At 37.8% G+C, this 16,043-nt stretch overlaps 1 protein-coding gene across 2 annotated transcripts in view; it reads right to left on the bottom strand.

Moving 5' to 3' along the window:
• The window catches only part of CFAP299 (cilia and flagella associated protein 299), a 622,065-nt gene extending 618,931 nt beyond the window's left edge, over positions 1-3,134 (bottom strand). For both annotated transcript variants that reach the window (XM_012447076.2, XM_012447077.2), the window contains exon 1: positions 2,986-3,134. In XM_012447076.2, the coding sequence (XP_012302499.1) occupies positions 2,986-3,096 (111 nt within the window). In that variant the 5' untranslated portion in view covers positions 3,097-3,134. The remainder of the gene's footprint in view (positions 1-2,985) is intronic.
• Between the last annotated feature and the right edge of the window lie 12,909 nt (positions 3,135-16,043).

The raw sequence follows: 16,043 nt of genomic DNA, 5'->3' as shown, positions 1-16,043 counted from the left end.
AAACCAACCTAAAGCCAAAAAGTCCTGACTAATGACCATGAAGGTCATCTTCCAGGAGCAAAGACAAAGCTAGAGAGGGTAGAGAATGGATCTGGCACAGATTATATGGTTATTTTGTATGTGAATCATTTGTACTAAATTTCTATCAAGATTAACTGAAAACTTTTGGGAGCAGAATAATATGCTATACAATAAAAGAGTACCTGGAAGATAGTAAATGCTTGTAAAATGTTTGCTGAATAAATAAAACTTAGACTGGACTGTAAGCACTATACCAAACTTAGGTTTCTCAGCTCAATTCTAGAACAGATTCTTTAAAAACTCTTAGCAGTTTAGGCAGTCTCTACTATATCAAGTGCTTGGTGAAGGATTATCAGCTAAAATGGTGGCTGGATAAATACATGAGTACATAGATAAGTAGATGAAAGTGTAGATAACTCATAAAATTTTATATACATTAGAAAACTTGAGTGTAATCTCATCCAACTGCTTCATTTTGTATGCAAAAAATGGAATTTCAAGTTGATTAAAAACACAATATTGCAGTGTTAGAAAAAAAAATCTCATGACTCTAGCCTCTTCTAACTAAATATGCTACCTCTAACTTACAGTTTACCATTTGTTTCATTCAAATAAGTTTAAGAGACCTCTTGTATAAGATTGTGACTACAGTTAATAACAACATATGCTCTTTTAAACTGTCAAGAAAATAGATTTTCAGTGTTCTCACCACAAAAAAAAGAGAATTATGTGAGGTAATACATATGTTAGTTAAATTGATTTAGCCATTCCACAATGTATATGTAATTTAAAGCATCATGTTGTATATGATAAATATAGAAAATTATGTCAGCTAAAATGTTTGAAAAATTGTTCCATTCAAATCAACGTCAATTAGGGATGATGATGATGATGATGAGAGAGAAAGGAAAAGCACAAGTATTAGCTCCCTTAGCATGATCCATGACTTGTGAAACATGCTTGCCTTACCGCTGAAAGAATGCTGAGGAGTCTACTTGTTTCTGTGTAACCTAAGTGTACAATGAACTTGCATCCATAGAAAGTATTTGAGAATGTAGCTCTCCAGAAGTAATAGCACTTTAAAAGTTATCATTAATCAATCTAAATATATATAATATATATACCTATCTAATTATCATTATTCAACTAAATCTTCATCTTACTTTTTATGAAAGTACAACAAAAATAAACTTAACCAATGCCAAATGTAAAAATAAATTTCTTTATCACTTCCACAAATATAATTACCATCTCCCATTTTAGAAAGCTTTAATAAATTCTGATTGATGGGCTAGACATGGTGGCTTACACCTGTAATCCCAGCACTCTGGGAGGCCAAGGCTGGTGGATCACTTGAGGTCGGGAGTTTGAGACCAGCCTGGCCAATGTGGTATTTGATAAAAATACAAAAATTAGCCGGCTGTGGTAGTGCAGGCCTGTAATCCCAACTACTTGGGAGGCTGAGGGAAAAGAATCGCTTGAAGTGGGAGGCGAAGGTTGCAGTGAGTCGAGATGGGGCCATAACACTCCAGCCTGGGCAACAGAGTGAAACTCCATCTCAGAAAAAACAAAAACTCTGACTGATGAAACACAAATTTTTAATTTCTCACTTGAATTAATATTAATGTTTTAGGTCCATACTCACATTCAAAAATTTGGATGTAAACATTGTTTAGCAGGATTACTTTTTTTCTTTCCCTTCAGTGTCTTAGATGCAAGGCATAAAACTGACTTTCATGACTTGAAATATATTATCTGTATATTTTTAAATTTTGCTTTTGAAGCCAGGACCTATAGTGGAAATACCACCTACATTTATTTTTTAAGTGTACTGAAGAATAACACTTTTGAAACCTGTAATCCATATTTAAATGAAAGGCCCTGTAACCAACCTTTGAAGTCCAAAAGTGTCAATCCACTAAAATGCAGAGTTACTTTGTTACAGATCAGAAGTGTGGGGGGTTGGTGGCAGGATGCATATCCTTCCCAGACTGATGTGGCTTTTCACCACACAGTGGCACTTGTTCTCTCTGGCCTATATAGGGATGGAGCAATTCTGAGTCCTGTGGCGAGCACAGCAGAATCTCCAGGTGAGTGCCCGTTTAGTGGGCCTGGTCCCGGGAGTTTGGCTAGGAATATACTGGGACTCTGGGAGCCACTGTCCACCTCCCAGCTTCCCAGCACTGGTGGCTTGTTAACTCCCGCGCGTCCGGGTTTTCCCCTGGCAGAGGACTAGACCTCCACTCTGTCCCCCACCACCCTGCAGCGGCGGTAGCTGGGGAGGGGAAGTTGGCTGTTAGGCAGAGGACAGCAACCCATTAGATACAATTTCGCGCCTTTTTTGTGAGTATATTTTTACTCTCAACGTTAGTTGTGATCATCAACTTGATAAAGTTGAATCAGGAATTTGTCTGCACAATTACCTGTAATGGGTGTCTATAATGAAAGGACTTTCAGAATCAATTAGCATGAGGTGGAAGTTTATGAACCCAAATGCCCAATATAACACCAAATACACTAGGTTGGTATAAAGATGCCATCTTCTGTTCTTTAATATATCAGTTGGCGAGGCAAAGAGAAACAGGTGTCTGTCCTGGATCTCAGCCAGAGACTTCTCAGCAGGCCTCCTTCCTCTCAGAGAGCGGCTTTGGAAGGGGAGTGGGCTGGGAGGAGGCAGGGGAGGCCGAGAAGCACAAATTCAGGACTCCCCAGCGTGCGTGTGCCCGCGCGTTTCTGCGCTTTGTAACTCCAGGGGCCCAAGTTCAGTCCAGACGGAGGAGCGCGGGGCGGGAAGGGCCCAGCAATTCACCTCCCCAGCGGGTGTCGCCGTCCCAAAACCGTGGAGCCTGACAGCTGAGCTGTTCAGCCCCAGGGGGCGACCAGCCTACGAAGCGGGAACTCGAGGAGGGACCGAGGGACGCGGGATGGCGGCTACTCTGCTGCGCTTCGCCCTTACCTCCTTACCTCCAGGTAGTACAAGTCCACAGCAGTGATCTGCGAGTCCAGGAAATCTTCATAGGTGTTGAACTGAGTGACGATATTGTCCACGGCCTTCAGCCCCTCTTCGTGATCCATGGCGGTAGCCTCAGCCGAAGCGTCCTTAGCAACGGAAGTAGGGGGGCAGGGTCAGGAAGCTCCACCCACTTAGTTCCTGCCAATCAGTTGAGGCCGTCGTGAGCTCTGCACGTTAATCCCACCCCCTGTTTGTTGCTGAGTTTCTGGCTCCTGCCTCACTCCTGGGAAAACTGTCTTTTATTAACCCCACTCCAGGTTCAGGTCCGATAGTCATCCACCGACTCAGGCTTAGTTGAACTGTGGAGCAACAGAGAGGTGCAAACTGCAATCCAAAGTTAAAAAGTATAACACCGCCGAGACAGACAAAATACTAGGAATCAGCTCCCAATTGCATTCTAAAATGATGTTATGCAAGACAAAAATATGAAGATATTTGGCAAAAGGAGTATCTCAAAAACAAGTCTATGGAAATGATGTGACAAGGACAATAATAAAATAATGATTTTATTAAATTATTTTTAAAGTTATAACAAAGGTAAATTATTGCTAATGTTTGTGTACAAGAAGCAACTTATGAAATTCCCAAAGGAAAGAAGCTCAATTAAAAAAAAAAAAAGTCTTTGCAGACCTTTTTTGGCACCAAGTTATTGCTTTCATGTGTTTTACTATTTTAGCACACTGGAAAATTTTGCTGTGTTGAAGCTGCCCTTTTTAAAGGATAAAATATCTGTGACAACTTATTAAATAAAGGCTTTTACTAAAGATTTTTGGTTTTCTTCAGAACAGTATTGTGTTTTTAAAATATGAATTTAAAGTAATCCAACATAGCAGCTGGCAAAATATGTTGAGAACCAATTTTTGGATTTTAGTATTTTACAAACCGTTCTTGAGAATTAACATATAATACAATGCTAAGCCTTTAATTGTTGCTCTCTAAGTACATTTTTAATTCATCTTGAAGATTTTCACAGATGGGCTAACAAAATTTTAATGAAAACATCTGGTAAGATACTTCACTTTCAGTTAGCTTTCCTAATTTAAAAAGGTCATCTCAAAAATTATGATATCATGAATTGCAAATTTGAAGTGATATAGACACAAACTTTAGGGTATTACTAACTTGTTTTTTGTTCAATGAATGTATTCTGGCATGTTTTAAAGGATATTTTGGGCCTTATTTTTTAATGCAATTTAATCACTGAATTTGGAAAAACAAAAAGGAGGAAAAACCTCAGACACTAGTAACCCATCAAAAGTAATAATAGGCTGGGCGCAGTGGCTCACGCCTGTAATCCCAGCACTTTGGGAGGCCGAGATGGGTGGATCATGAAGTCAGGAGTTCAAGACCAGCCTGGCCAACATGGTGAAACCTCATCTTTACTAAAATTACAAAAATTGCCCGGGTGTGGTGGCAGGCGCCTGTAATCCCAGCTACTCGGGAGGCTAAGGCAGAGAGTTGCTTGAACCCAGGAGGTGGAAGCTGCAGTAAGCTGAGATCGCGCCACTGTACTCCAGGGCGACAGAATGAGACTTCGTCTCAAAAAAAAAAAAAAAGTAATAATAGTAACAACTTTTATTGAATGCACCCTGCATGCCAGCCACTGTATTGAGTGCCAAAAATAGATTACCCTCATTGTATTAAAATTAACAACCATCAACAATTTGGCATCATCTAATATTTTTAAAGATAATTCAAGTAGCCCAAGGATACAGATGAAATACATATGACTAAAACATGTTCATTAGTAAGGGATATAGGTCTCAGTATTCTCTGTTGTCTAGAGAGTTCACTAAATTCTTCCTGAAAGAGGCATTATGCTGGATGAACTGAGCACAAAAGAGGCATTATTCTGGGTGAACTTAGAAAAGATTCAGTCTCTTTGTACAAAGAATATAGGTGTTTGCTTTAGTGCAATAATAATAACAGTGAGAACTTACCATGTGCCTGCACCCGTTCTAAATGCTTTACATACATTATCTTGTTTGCTCATGACAACAAACTCACTACCTAGCATTGGTCCTGTTCTCAATATAGATACAGAATGAATTTAAATGACTTGGCCAAAATTCCAAAAATAATAACACAATGTATTACTTTGGATTTCACATATAAATATAGTAGAGGTAATGAGAGCTACATGAACTCATTATTTTGAAGAGCCACATGGAACTAATTATTAACTTTATTTGTTATTTAGGAAAAAAAAAAAAAGCCAAGCATTGTGGCTCACATCTGTAATCCCAACACTTTGAAAGGCCAAAGCAGGAAGATTGTATGAGGCCAGGAGTTCAAGACCAGCCTGGGCAACCTGTCTCTACAAAAATAAATAGTGAGACCCTGTCTCTACAAAAATTTAAAAAAAGTAAATTAAACAGGTACAATGACATGTACCTGCAATTCTAGATACTCAAGAGGCTGAGGTGGGAGGATTGCTTGAGCCCAAGAGTTTGAGGTTATAGTGAGCTATGATCACACCACTGCATTCCAGCTTGGGCAACAAAGCAAGACCCTGTCTCTAAAAAGTAAAGAGGATAAAAAAGATAATTTAACTTGTGATAGGGAACATGAGTTGGCACACAAAACAAAGAAGCAAAAGGGATGGCATATTCCAAGATAGGGAGGCAAGAAAAATCAGTTCTATGTAGGAAAAAGCAGCAAATTGTTTTGACCGTTGTGAGGGGCCTAGTAAGGAAAGCAGAGGGAAGGGAGCTCACTAGATACAGGCAGTAGACTGGCAGGAAAACTTTGAATGCTAGGTTGAAGAGTTTGCAAAAAGTAGCACCCATATCCTTGAACAAGAGAGGGATACAATGAAAATGGTTTTGGGAGCTGCCCATGCATTGCTGAATACGACTGAAGTCTCCAGAGTGCTTATATGTGTTACATTTGTTTTAAAGTCCGCCTATATCAAGATTTCATCACTTTTAAGATATAGTAAAGCATCTAAGAAATGTTTGGGTTCATTAAACTATAGCACTTTAATGAAAAGGACCTATATGTTAGTAAAATGTGAGGTCATGGTTTGCCATGACTAATCATAATATTGTTCATAATTTTGATCATAATTCTGATCATAAAATTGATCATAATATTGTTCTCTTATTATCAATTGTGATTGTGCATTTTTTAGGGAAACCTCATTAAATTTACCACTTGGTCAACCTCTCTTTGATGAAGTGATCTCTACAGCATCTAAATTTAAACAATCATGAAATTATTTTCAGTCAATGAGACTAGAAATGCCTTCTAACTCAAAACACTGAGGCTGATTTTCAACAAATTAGCTTCTCTGTTAATATCGAGAAAATTCATAAATTTATCCTTGTTCCTTGCAGTAAGGCTAGAATTAATAATAAGCAATTGTCTTTTTCCAAACTTTCAATTTAAGTTCAAAACCACTTTCAGACCTGTGCCTGAGAAATTACATGAAAGGGTGGCAACAAAGAAATTAATAAGTTTCAGCAAGCTTCTTTTTTCATCGCAAGGCCTTTGTTATGACCAAGAAATACTTTATTTTGGATAACATGAATTCCTACTTCAAGTCCAGGATTTTTAAAGACTGAAACCTGGAATTTAGCACCAATCCCAGAAATTCCATTCTTTGCAAAAGGACAAACAAGGATTATGTATATTCATAACAAATCTCTCTCTTACAAAAGATGTGAGGGAGAAGAAACATATGTTATGTAAGAATAACAAAATATATGCCAGATTTAAGGTACATACTTGGTGGAAGAGTTTCAAATTAAGTTCTACACTTTTCTATTCCAAAATATTTGGCAATATATTATGATAGCTGAGAAAGTGAAAGGAAAACATACTTTGGTTTGTTGACATGGTAAGAAGGGTAATGTTTTGCTTATTATGTTAATAAGAACTTGAGGCTCTATTAAGATGTTCTATTCATATGTTATATTGTAGGGGGAAAAAACATAGGCTTACTCTAATAGGACAAGAGATTTGTGTCTGATATTGCCCAACTGCTTATTAAGTGTCTGCGACTACAGGTGAGGGATATTGCTTAATCATTAGCCAAGGAGAGCTTTTTTGCACTAAATTTGTGCAATTTTATGCTAATAATGTTGACACTAAATTTACTTGAGCTGTTTCTTGTGATGATGTCGCTGGACTTCCACATGGTCTCAGTTACTCCAAGATGCTGGAGTTCTGGTTCCACTGCTTCTCTGTCCCAGAGACACAATGTGTTCATGGTCATAATCCAGGAGTTTGCTCCTGCCTTGTCACTGACAGTGTGAAAGGAAAATTCCAGAAGAGAGAGAAATACAAGTATAAGACGGAATTCCTTCCAGGACTGGGGTGACAGATGTCTGGAGCTGATAAAAATTGAAAACCACTACTGTGCTATGGGATAGATGATGGGGGTATGATCACCACAGCCACCACTTTGGAACAGAAAAAAACTTGGGCTTTCTGTGGCTCTACAAGGCATTACCAACAACCTCACTGAAAATTCCCTCAAACTTTTTGGCTACATGGAAATCAGACTGTATCCTAAAACTCCACTCCCCGTGAGTGGGCGATCAGACTACAGCATATGTGAATAGATGGCCACCACAATAAATGTGAAGCTGCCAGTTGCAAGCAGGTGCTCAGAATTGCCCTACAATCTTACTATGTTTTCTTTTTCTTCAATTCACTCTTATTTTCTACAATGGCTTTTCCACTTTCTCCTCTCTCCTTAATCTTATATCCTCCTTTCTCAAAGCAAATAAACTTAACTCCTATTCCCAAAAGCGGTAAGTTAACATAATAGATTTCCCGCAGTCAAATGCTGTATACAAGTTTATTCACATTCATGTCAACATTTACTTCTTCGATTGTGTAAAGGAAGAGATTTACCTCCTCCTATACCTTCACTACACAGGTTCAATACCTTCTGTCTTCTCAGAATTTCTCATTTTAATTATCCCCTCTCTTTTATGTTGTTAATTTATCCTTCCTCTCCCTCCCCACCCCAGCTCCTTTCCTTTTTTTTTTTTTTTTTTTTTTTTTTCTGAGACAGAGTTTTGCTCTTGTTGCCCAGGCTGGAGTGCAATGGTGCGATCCTTCTTTCCCATTTTTAAAATAAGTAAATTATCCCCAAAACTACCCTCACCTCCACAGACAACTTTAGCTATAGGCTTTCCTGCCCTTCCAGCAAAGCTTTTGGAAGAGTTATCTGCAATCACTATCTCCATTTCCTTACCTTCCACTTTCTGCCCAACATATTCCAGGCTGGTTTCATGCACTGCTCCATTATTTTCACTAAAGTCAGTTATGACATCTTTACCATTATAATCAATAGACATTTTTTCTGTTCTCATACTACTTGACACTTAGCAGCATTTGACACTGTGACCACGCCCTTCTCCTCAAAATTCCCTCTCTTAGATTCTATCACGTTACTTCGCGTTGAGGCTGGTTGGTTGGTTAGTTGGTTGGTTGGTTGGTTGGTTGGTTGGTTGGTTGGTTGGTTGGTTTTCCATTAGCTCTTTCTTCTCTGTTCTCTTTGGTAGCTCCTTTTCTCCTTACTTAGCTTGTAAAAGTTGGAGAGTCTCACGGTTCTCCCCTAGACCCTTTTCTCCCTCTACACTTTTACTTGGCGGTTTCACCCACACTCATTGCTTTACTTACTGCTCAACATGCATATGATTCTTCTCTCTATGTAATTAACCAGGTCACTCTTCTGAATGTAATCTATGTAATCAACCAGGTCACTCTTCCAACCACGTATCTAAACACCTGCCAGATGCCATTTGGATGTATAACACGTATAAATTAATTTTTTCCTCTTTTTCTGCCTCCTAATTTTGTTCCTCCTCCTGTGTTCCCACTTTCAACACACAGGTTTCCCTCCTCTCAGTTGTTGATGTGAGAAACAGGGAAGACGGTCTTGAACCTTACCCCTCCCTCACCCCTGAAATGTAAGGCGTGTTATTTTCATCTCTCAGGTACTTCTCTTGAAGGCTTAAATTTCTCTCCAACCTAATTGACATTGCTTCCTTGCCTAAGCCAAAGTCTGGCACCTAAACTCCAAGAATATCATCTTTTCTTGTTTCCTTATACTCTTCTGGCCTCTTTCCATTCCACTCTTCACAATGTAGTTAGTGTTTGTTTAAAAACACAGCTCTCATCAGGCCTCTTTTAAAAACCTTCATTGGCTCCCCATTACCCTTAGGAGAAAATACAATTTTGTTTTGTCTTTTCGACATGGTTTATAAGACATTCCACATCCTGACCTTCTTCTGGTAGCCTCTACTGCACACGTTACATGTTCCATCACACCAGACTTTTTTCAGTTTTCAAAGGAGCCCCCACTTCTTTTGCAACTGGGTCTCAAACATGCTGTTCCCTCTGCCTAGGACATTCTTTCACAGTATACACTGTTTCCATTTACCTATTAGCTCCCTATTATAGATATAGGTATAGAGATTGAGATATAGTAGTCTTCTCTTATATGTCCCCAGAGCACTTTCTAATGCCTTTATCATTTGTTGTAATATCTTGCTTATTATAAAGTATTTGATAAATGTCTATACTGCTTACTAGAATCCATGCACATAAAGACAAAGACTATGTCAACCCTCTTCCCCACTATATCCTCAGCATCTGACATGGTTCTTGAAACATAATGATCCCTCAAAAGTATTTGCTGAATAAAACAGTTTTTCTATACATAAGTCATTCATTTTGGAAACAAGGTGAAAGGCATTACACTCCATATGAAGAATATCAAGATCAACAACCTAAATTTTAGCACCTACATTTTAGAAAGTTACTTAGCAATACCAACATAATAATAGCACAGGCCAGAATTCTTTTTGACAAAGAGATATTTTGAAGCACTATGCAAATTCAGATAAGTGAAAAGTTACTTCCAATTGGAAGTTGTCAAGCAAAGTTTGAGGACACGACCTTTGTGATGAACATGAAGTACTGAGATGGGGAGCTGGGGCTCTGAATAAATGTCCATGTGACTGAATCTCATGTGCTAAAGTTTCAAGGTGAGAAAATGAGAGGTATGTTCAGAGAATCGTGATGAGGGAAATTTATATGGAGCGCAGGATATATGCAAGAGGGCAGAAAAATGGAAAGGCAAGTTTGAAGTAGACCGTGCTCTGGTCTATTTAAGAAGCTTTAACCATATACTCCAAGCAAAAGAGAACCAAAAGAAGTGTTTGCAAAGAAGTGATCATTAGAACCACAGTTTTAAAGATTATTTTGACAGTAGTAAGTGACTGGAGGGGAGGTAGGAAGACACCTTAGGTCAGGAGATAGAAGGAAACAATGGGGGGAGGTTGAAATTGGGAGTAGTTGCAGGGGAGATGGATTCAAGAAACTTTGGGGGAAAGAATGTTACCGCCAGAGAGATTTCAAGTTTACTACACACTTTTTGCCCTGAAGCAAAAGTCAGAAGATTTTCATTTTAGATCAAACTTTTACCTGCTCAAAATAAGAAATAACAATGACATGGTTGGTTTTTAATGAAACCGTGCTGGTACATAATAAACTCAAATAATGAGGTGCTGACTTGAGGGTAAAAAGGTAATTCAGATAAAATCTCCGGAGAAAATAAAAGGAGACACCTTTAAATCCCCAGAGACAAGGTGGAAATAGGCTGCCTCTCTGAGGAATATATTTAGATGATCTCTATAGAATTCCTAAGAGTTTGATGTATTTTAAACCCACATCTTTTTTCTAGCTTCTGAGTACCATATCAAAGCTCATCAGGTACTTAAGTATTTCTGCAGCCACAGTAGTAATACAACTCCAGTCACAACCAAGCTGATACAGAAAGGGAAAAAAATCAATAGACTTCCCAAGGGAAACATTAAAGGAAGTGGTGCCAATTCCATTAAGAGCTAATTCAACTCATTATACTCAGCTCTACTTTTCTAGGATATCAAATATTCTTGGCTACAGATTAATCACAATAAAAATGTTTTGATCCATCTTTCCTATTCATTCTCACTTATTGAAGCAAAAGTAAAACTTACTTAGCTCCATAATCATGTAAAGTCACCAAAGAGTCAGGCACTGTGCTAGGCTTTGAGAGTGCAATAAATAAATAAATAAATAAATAAACAAACAAACAACATCTGATTCTTTAAAACTTCAAGGATATTATCATTTAGGGAAGACAGAAGGAGGACCTGAACTGGTAGTTGGCTGAATAAAAGAAAGGAAGGAGAAAAACTAAGCAGATTGGATATATAAATGTGTAAACAAGTGAGAAAAATAGAAATTTTCAGGAGCCATGATAACATATACGTATGGATACAGTATACAGCTGGGGTATCCAATCTTTTGGCTTCCCTGGGACAGACTGGAAGAATTATCTTGGGCCACACATAAAATGCACTAACACTAACAATAGCTGATGAGCTAAGAAAAAAATTGCAAAAAAAAAACAACATATTGTTTTAAGAAAGCTTATTAATGTGTGTTGGACTGCGTTTAAAGCCATCCTGGGCTGCATGTGGCATGTGGGCTGCAAGTTTGACAAGCTTGGTGTACAAAGTGGAAAATATATGAGAAAAAATGGATTCTATGTGTGAAGTACATACCATAGAATGCAAGAATGATGTGTTTTAAGAAATCAATAGGAAGTAATTTTTTATTCTGGAAAACAATGAGTTAGGATTGGATGGCCTCTGAAGGCACATCTAGCTTCAGAATTCTGTGATAATATTCTAACTTAAACTTTCAACCAGTGTTCAGATTTAACCTACAGGAAATCACTCAGAAGAGAGGATAACAGTGGAATAGTTGTCGTATCATGCACTTTGCTGGAAGAAAGCACAGAATTTTACTAAATTAATTCATGACCACAAGCCTCAACACACTTGGCAATACTGCCATACTGTCTTAGTGTGTTTATTTTCTTGTTACTTTTTAAGTCTATTTCACAGCTTTTTTCCTATTCAAAATCGTCATCTTCCTCTCTCTTACTCTTCATTCCCCTTCACCATCACTCCACCACACCCCTACCTACCCACCCAATACAACCTTATCTACACTTGCTCTTAGGTATTAATTTTGCCCCTTGTTAGGATGAATATAATATTCCCATCAAATGCAACCTATGTCCTCCAATTCTCTGGATACTGTCCTCTCTTACCTTCTCAAGGATTTCATCCTGCTGTCAGTCACATTTTTCCTAGCTTTATCCATTTCTCCCACTCTAGGTCACCCCAACAGTATACGTTCTAGAATCTCATGTCTTTAAAACAAGTGAACTCCTTTGACCCCATATTTTGTTTCAGTTACTGCCATTTTTATTTTTGCCTTATTTTAAAAACTAATTGAAAGAGTAACTGTCATCACCACTTCCTCATCTCCCTATTCTCTTCTAAGCTTTCTCCAACCAAATTTTTTCTCCAGCACTTGACTAAGATTGTTTTTTTTTCAGGTCGCCAAGTACTTTCTTGTTTTCAAATCATAGGGATGTGGCTCTACTTTTAATGTATTTGGCCTTTCAGTGGCATGAAGCACAGCTTGTGGGTCATTTACAAAATACCCTCTTCTCTCAGCTTCCATAATACCACCCTCATACTACACTCATACTACATGTTCTTATAGCATAACTTGTTAATGCCACCACCTTGGCTAAACTTCTACATGTTTGGATGTTCCAGAGCTTAATCCTGGGCCCACACCTCTTCTAATTTATAAGCTCTGCCCCCAGATTATCTCATTAAATCCCATGGCTTTAAATAAATACCATCCACCCTGTTGTCCAAGCCAAGAATCTAGGAGTTAACTTGGTTCAGCCTTTGCCTCCTACTGCACATGGAATCCATCAGCTAGTCTAGTTTTCTCAACTGCAAAATAAATAAAATAATAAAATAAAAACATAATCTATTCACTGCTTTCCATTTTACAACTTTCATCTCAATGCAGCCAGCATGATATTTTGCCTTGTCTACAATAAACTTCTAAAGAGTTTCTTTATTTTCCCTTTTGCTTCTTTCCTTAATCCAGACTCTACACAGTAGCCAGGGTATTTTATTTAAAAATGCATATCCAATCATGTCACTCTCCCATTTAAATCCTCATTGATTTAGAATAAAATCCAAAATCATTCCCTTGGTTTATGAAGTCTACATTTCATCTCACCCTGGCTGTTTTTCTGGTCTTATTTATTACTTCATGCTACCTCAATCCTACTCTACCTGATGGTCATGCTGTTTCTTTCTCTACCCAGAATCTACTATGCTTGGTCATGTACTCTTGGCCTAGAATGCCATCTTTCCTTCCCTGCACCAATGTTTGAATAGCTAGCTCCTCTTTGTCCTTCTGATATCAGAATGTCAAAGATATATTAGGACATATACTAAACTCCCAGGCCAAAGTAACCAAGCCAATCTTCATTATATGTTATTACATGATCCTTGGCATTGTATTAGTCACATATTGGTCAAATTTATTTATTGGAATGCAGAATCTATGTAATAAAGAGATCATATGCCTAGTGATCATTAGTATACGCCTGAAATCAATAACAGCACCTGGAACCTACCAGGTGCTCAGTAAAAATTTAATGATGAAAAGAATGCAAGTTTTATAGTACAAATATATAAAATTATGAAAATAATTTTTATAACAATCATTTTGTATTCTTTAAAAGGCTACACAAAGAAGTGAAAAATATAATTTTGTAATTATAGATAAAATTATAAACAAGGAAGTTTTATAAAATTATTTGATATTTTTAAAAAGGCTACCCAAAGGAATTTAAAATCAGAGAATGTTGTTGAAACTGAACACAAACTGTACCTACATTTATTTCTAATAGGCCTCACTGAGTCCACTGATACCCATAAGAAAGCACTTAGTGCCTCAAGAAAACTATAGAAAGTAGTCAGAAGAAACCACAGACTAGCTATAGTCTGAGAGTGTTTTCTATTGTGACTGGTCATTCTGGTTTAAAAATCTTGATGAGTGGCTCATTATCATCATTTCTGCTCCCAAGCACTCTCCCAGCATCACACCACTGTAGCAACTATGCCCCATCTCCTCAGAATGCAGCACATTGGCATAATGAACATAAAGTCTCAAGTAATCTGTGAATTCATAGCTGAAATTTAACTTCCCAGTTGTTATTTATTACACCGGCTTTTTTTCCACCTGTCTGCTTCACATTTTCTTTTTCCAAACTTCTAAAGGATTTGACATGAACCAACCACAGGTTGCTGTGTTATAGGATACACACACACACACACAAACACACACACACACATGCACACACACACACCCCACAATCCCATAGAGATGTGAAAATAAATGCAAGGGTACAGTCCAAAGCCATAATTCAGACATGCAAGAACACAACATATATACCTTACAGACGGCAGATATGGACAACCAGATGATGGAGTTAATTATCTTCCAGGATCTAATATCTACAGTTTCAAAAAAAACTACTTTACATGCTGCTAATTGAAATGAAATGGAAATACCAGTCATAAATAGGAAGATAATTTTTGAATAAGACTATCTTATAAAAATTGCTTGGATAAATTTCAGCCTGTGGGTAGGAGCTTCTGGATGGTTATTACACCAATCTGTGTCTTTACTCAGTTCAGCTAGTTGGGCTGCAGCTGGCTTTCATCTTCTTCAGGTGTAGGGCCCAGCAAGATGTTACAAGAAGATACTCTTTCCTTCATCTATAGATACTCAGAAAATAGGATTATTTTCTATATTCTGGCTGTTAAGAATGGCTTTATTTCAAAAGTCTTCTTCCAGAATACATGCCCAGATGGCCAGCCAGTCACATAATAAGTGAAATTAAATTTTCCAGAAACATGGTATGATTACTAAGAAACAGTGGCAGTGGAATTAAAGTGGCTAATTTGGAACCAAATATGTTACTTATTGAGATAGAAAAGGTCCTTCCTATATTAACTTAGGAGATTAACTGTTGCCATTGTAGAAAATAAATTTATTTATGACCAGCAGTTTAATTTTCAAATGCAAAAATGAATAAGATGGACACTATTGTTAGGAAAGTTCAGACACAAATAAGGGTAATGCTAGCCAAATAATCTGAACAATAAACATAGTGATGTCTCAGAATGTATTTGTTAATAAAAATGAATTGCCAAAATGGTGTGGTTGACACACAAATATATTCATTTCAATAACCAAGAGTAGATAATTCCAGCTACCTACTGTGTTTCAACAGTAAGTATTTTAAATGTAAACTTATTTAATAGACGTAACACAAATATGTATTGTTTGACCATATTAAATGGTACCCAGTTGTTGCCTGTTTTTGCCAGGATTTCATTTCACTGATGTTGTTATTTTTCTGATTTTTTTTTTTTTTTTTTTTTTGAAACAGAGGCTTGCTCCATCACCTAGGCTGCAGTGCAGTGGCATAATCTCGGCTCACTGCAACCACTGCCTCCCAGGTTCCAGCAATTCTCCTGCCTCAGCCTCCTGAGTAGCTGGGACTACAGGCACATGCCACCACACTGGCTAATTTTTGGTAGAGATGGGGTTTTGCAATGTTAGCCAAGCTGATCTCCAACTCCTGACCCAGGTTATCCACCCACTTCGGCCTCCTAAAGTGCTGGGATTATAGGCGTGAGTCACCGCTCCCAGCCTCTGATTCTTTTTTTACCTTATCTTCCTAAAAATTCCTCTGTTCCACATCCATTCAGAACATCTTCTGTCATGTAAATATTCCAATATATAACTGCCAGCCCATTTTTTAAAAAACATTGTTGATAATTCTCAGAATTTCACATTTCTCTGTAAGTGGTTTTCTCTCGGAGTTCATCAGTGTTAGCATCCCTAATTTCCATGGTAGAATATCGAGACAGAGGAGATGATGGCAGCAACACCACTGCAATGGCTGCCAGTGCGTCTGACAACATTAGGATCAAATCTTTAAAATGTGACTCCAGACACATGCTTATCAATAACTAAATGCATTAATAGTGACAGATTAGGCCTCCACTTATGATATCATGTATAATGCACCATGCTTAATTTTCCC

Source organism: Aotus nancymaae, unplaced genomic scaffold (genome assembly GCF_030222135.1).
Source record: "Aotus nancymaae isolate 86718 unplaced genomic scaffold, 86718_ANA_hifiasm-v0.15.2.pri h1tg000006l, whole genome shotgun sequence".
Classification (NCBI taxonomy): Eukaryota; Metazoa; Chordata; class Mammalia; order Primates; family Aotidae; genus Aotus; species Aotus nancymaae.
The sequence above is the reverse complement of the archived record's forward strand: the minus strand, read 5'-3'. Positions and strand labels throughout refer to the sequence as shown.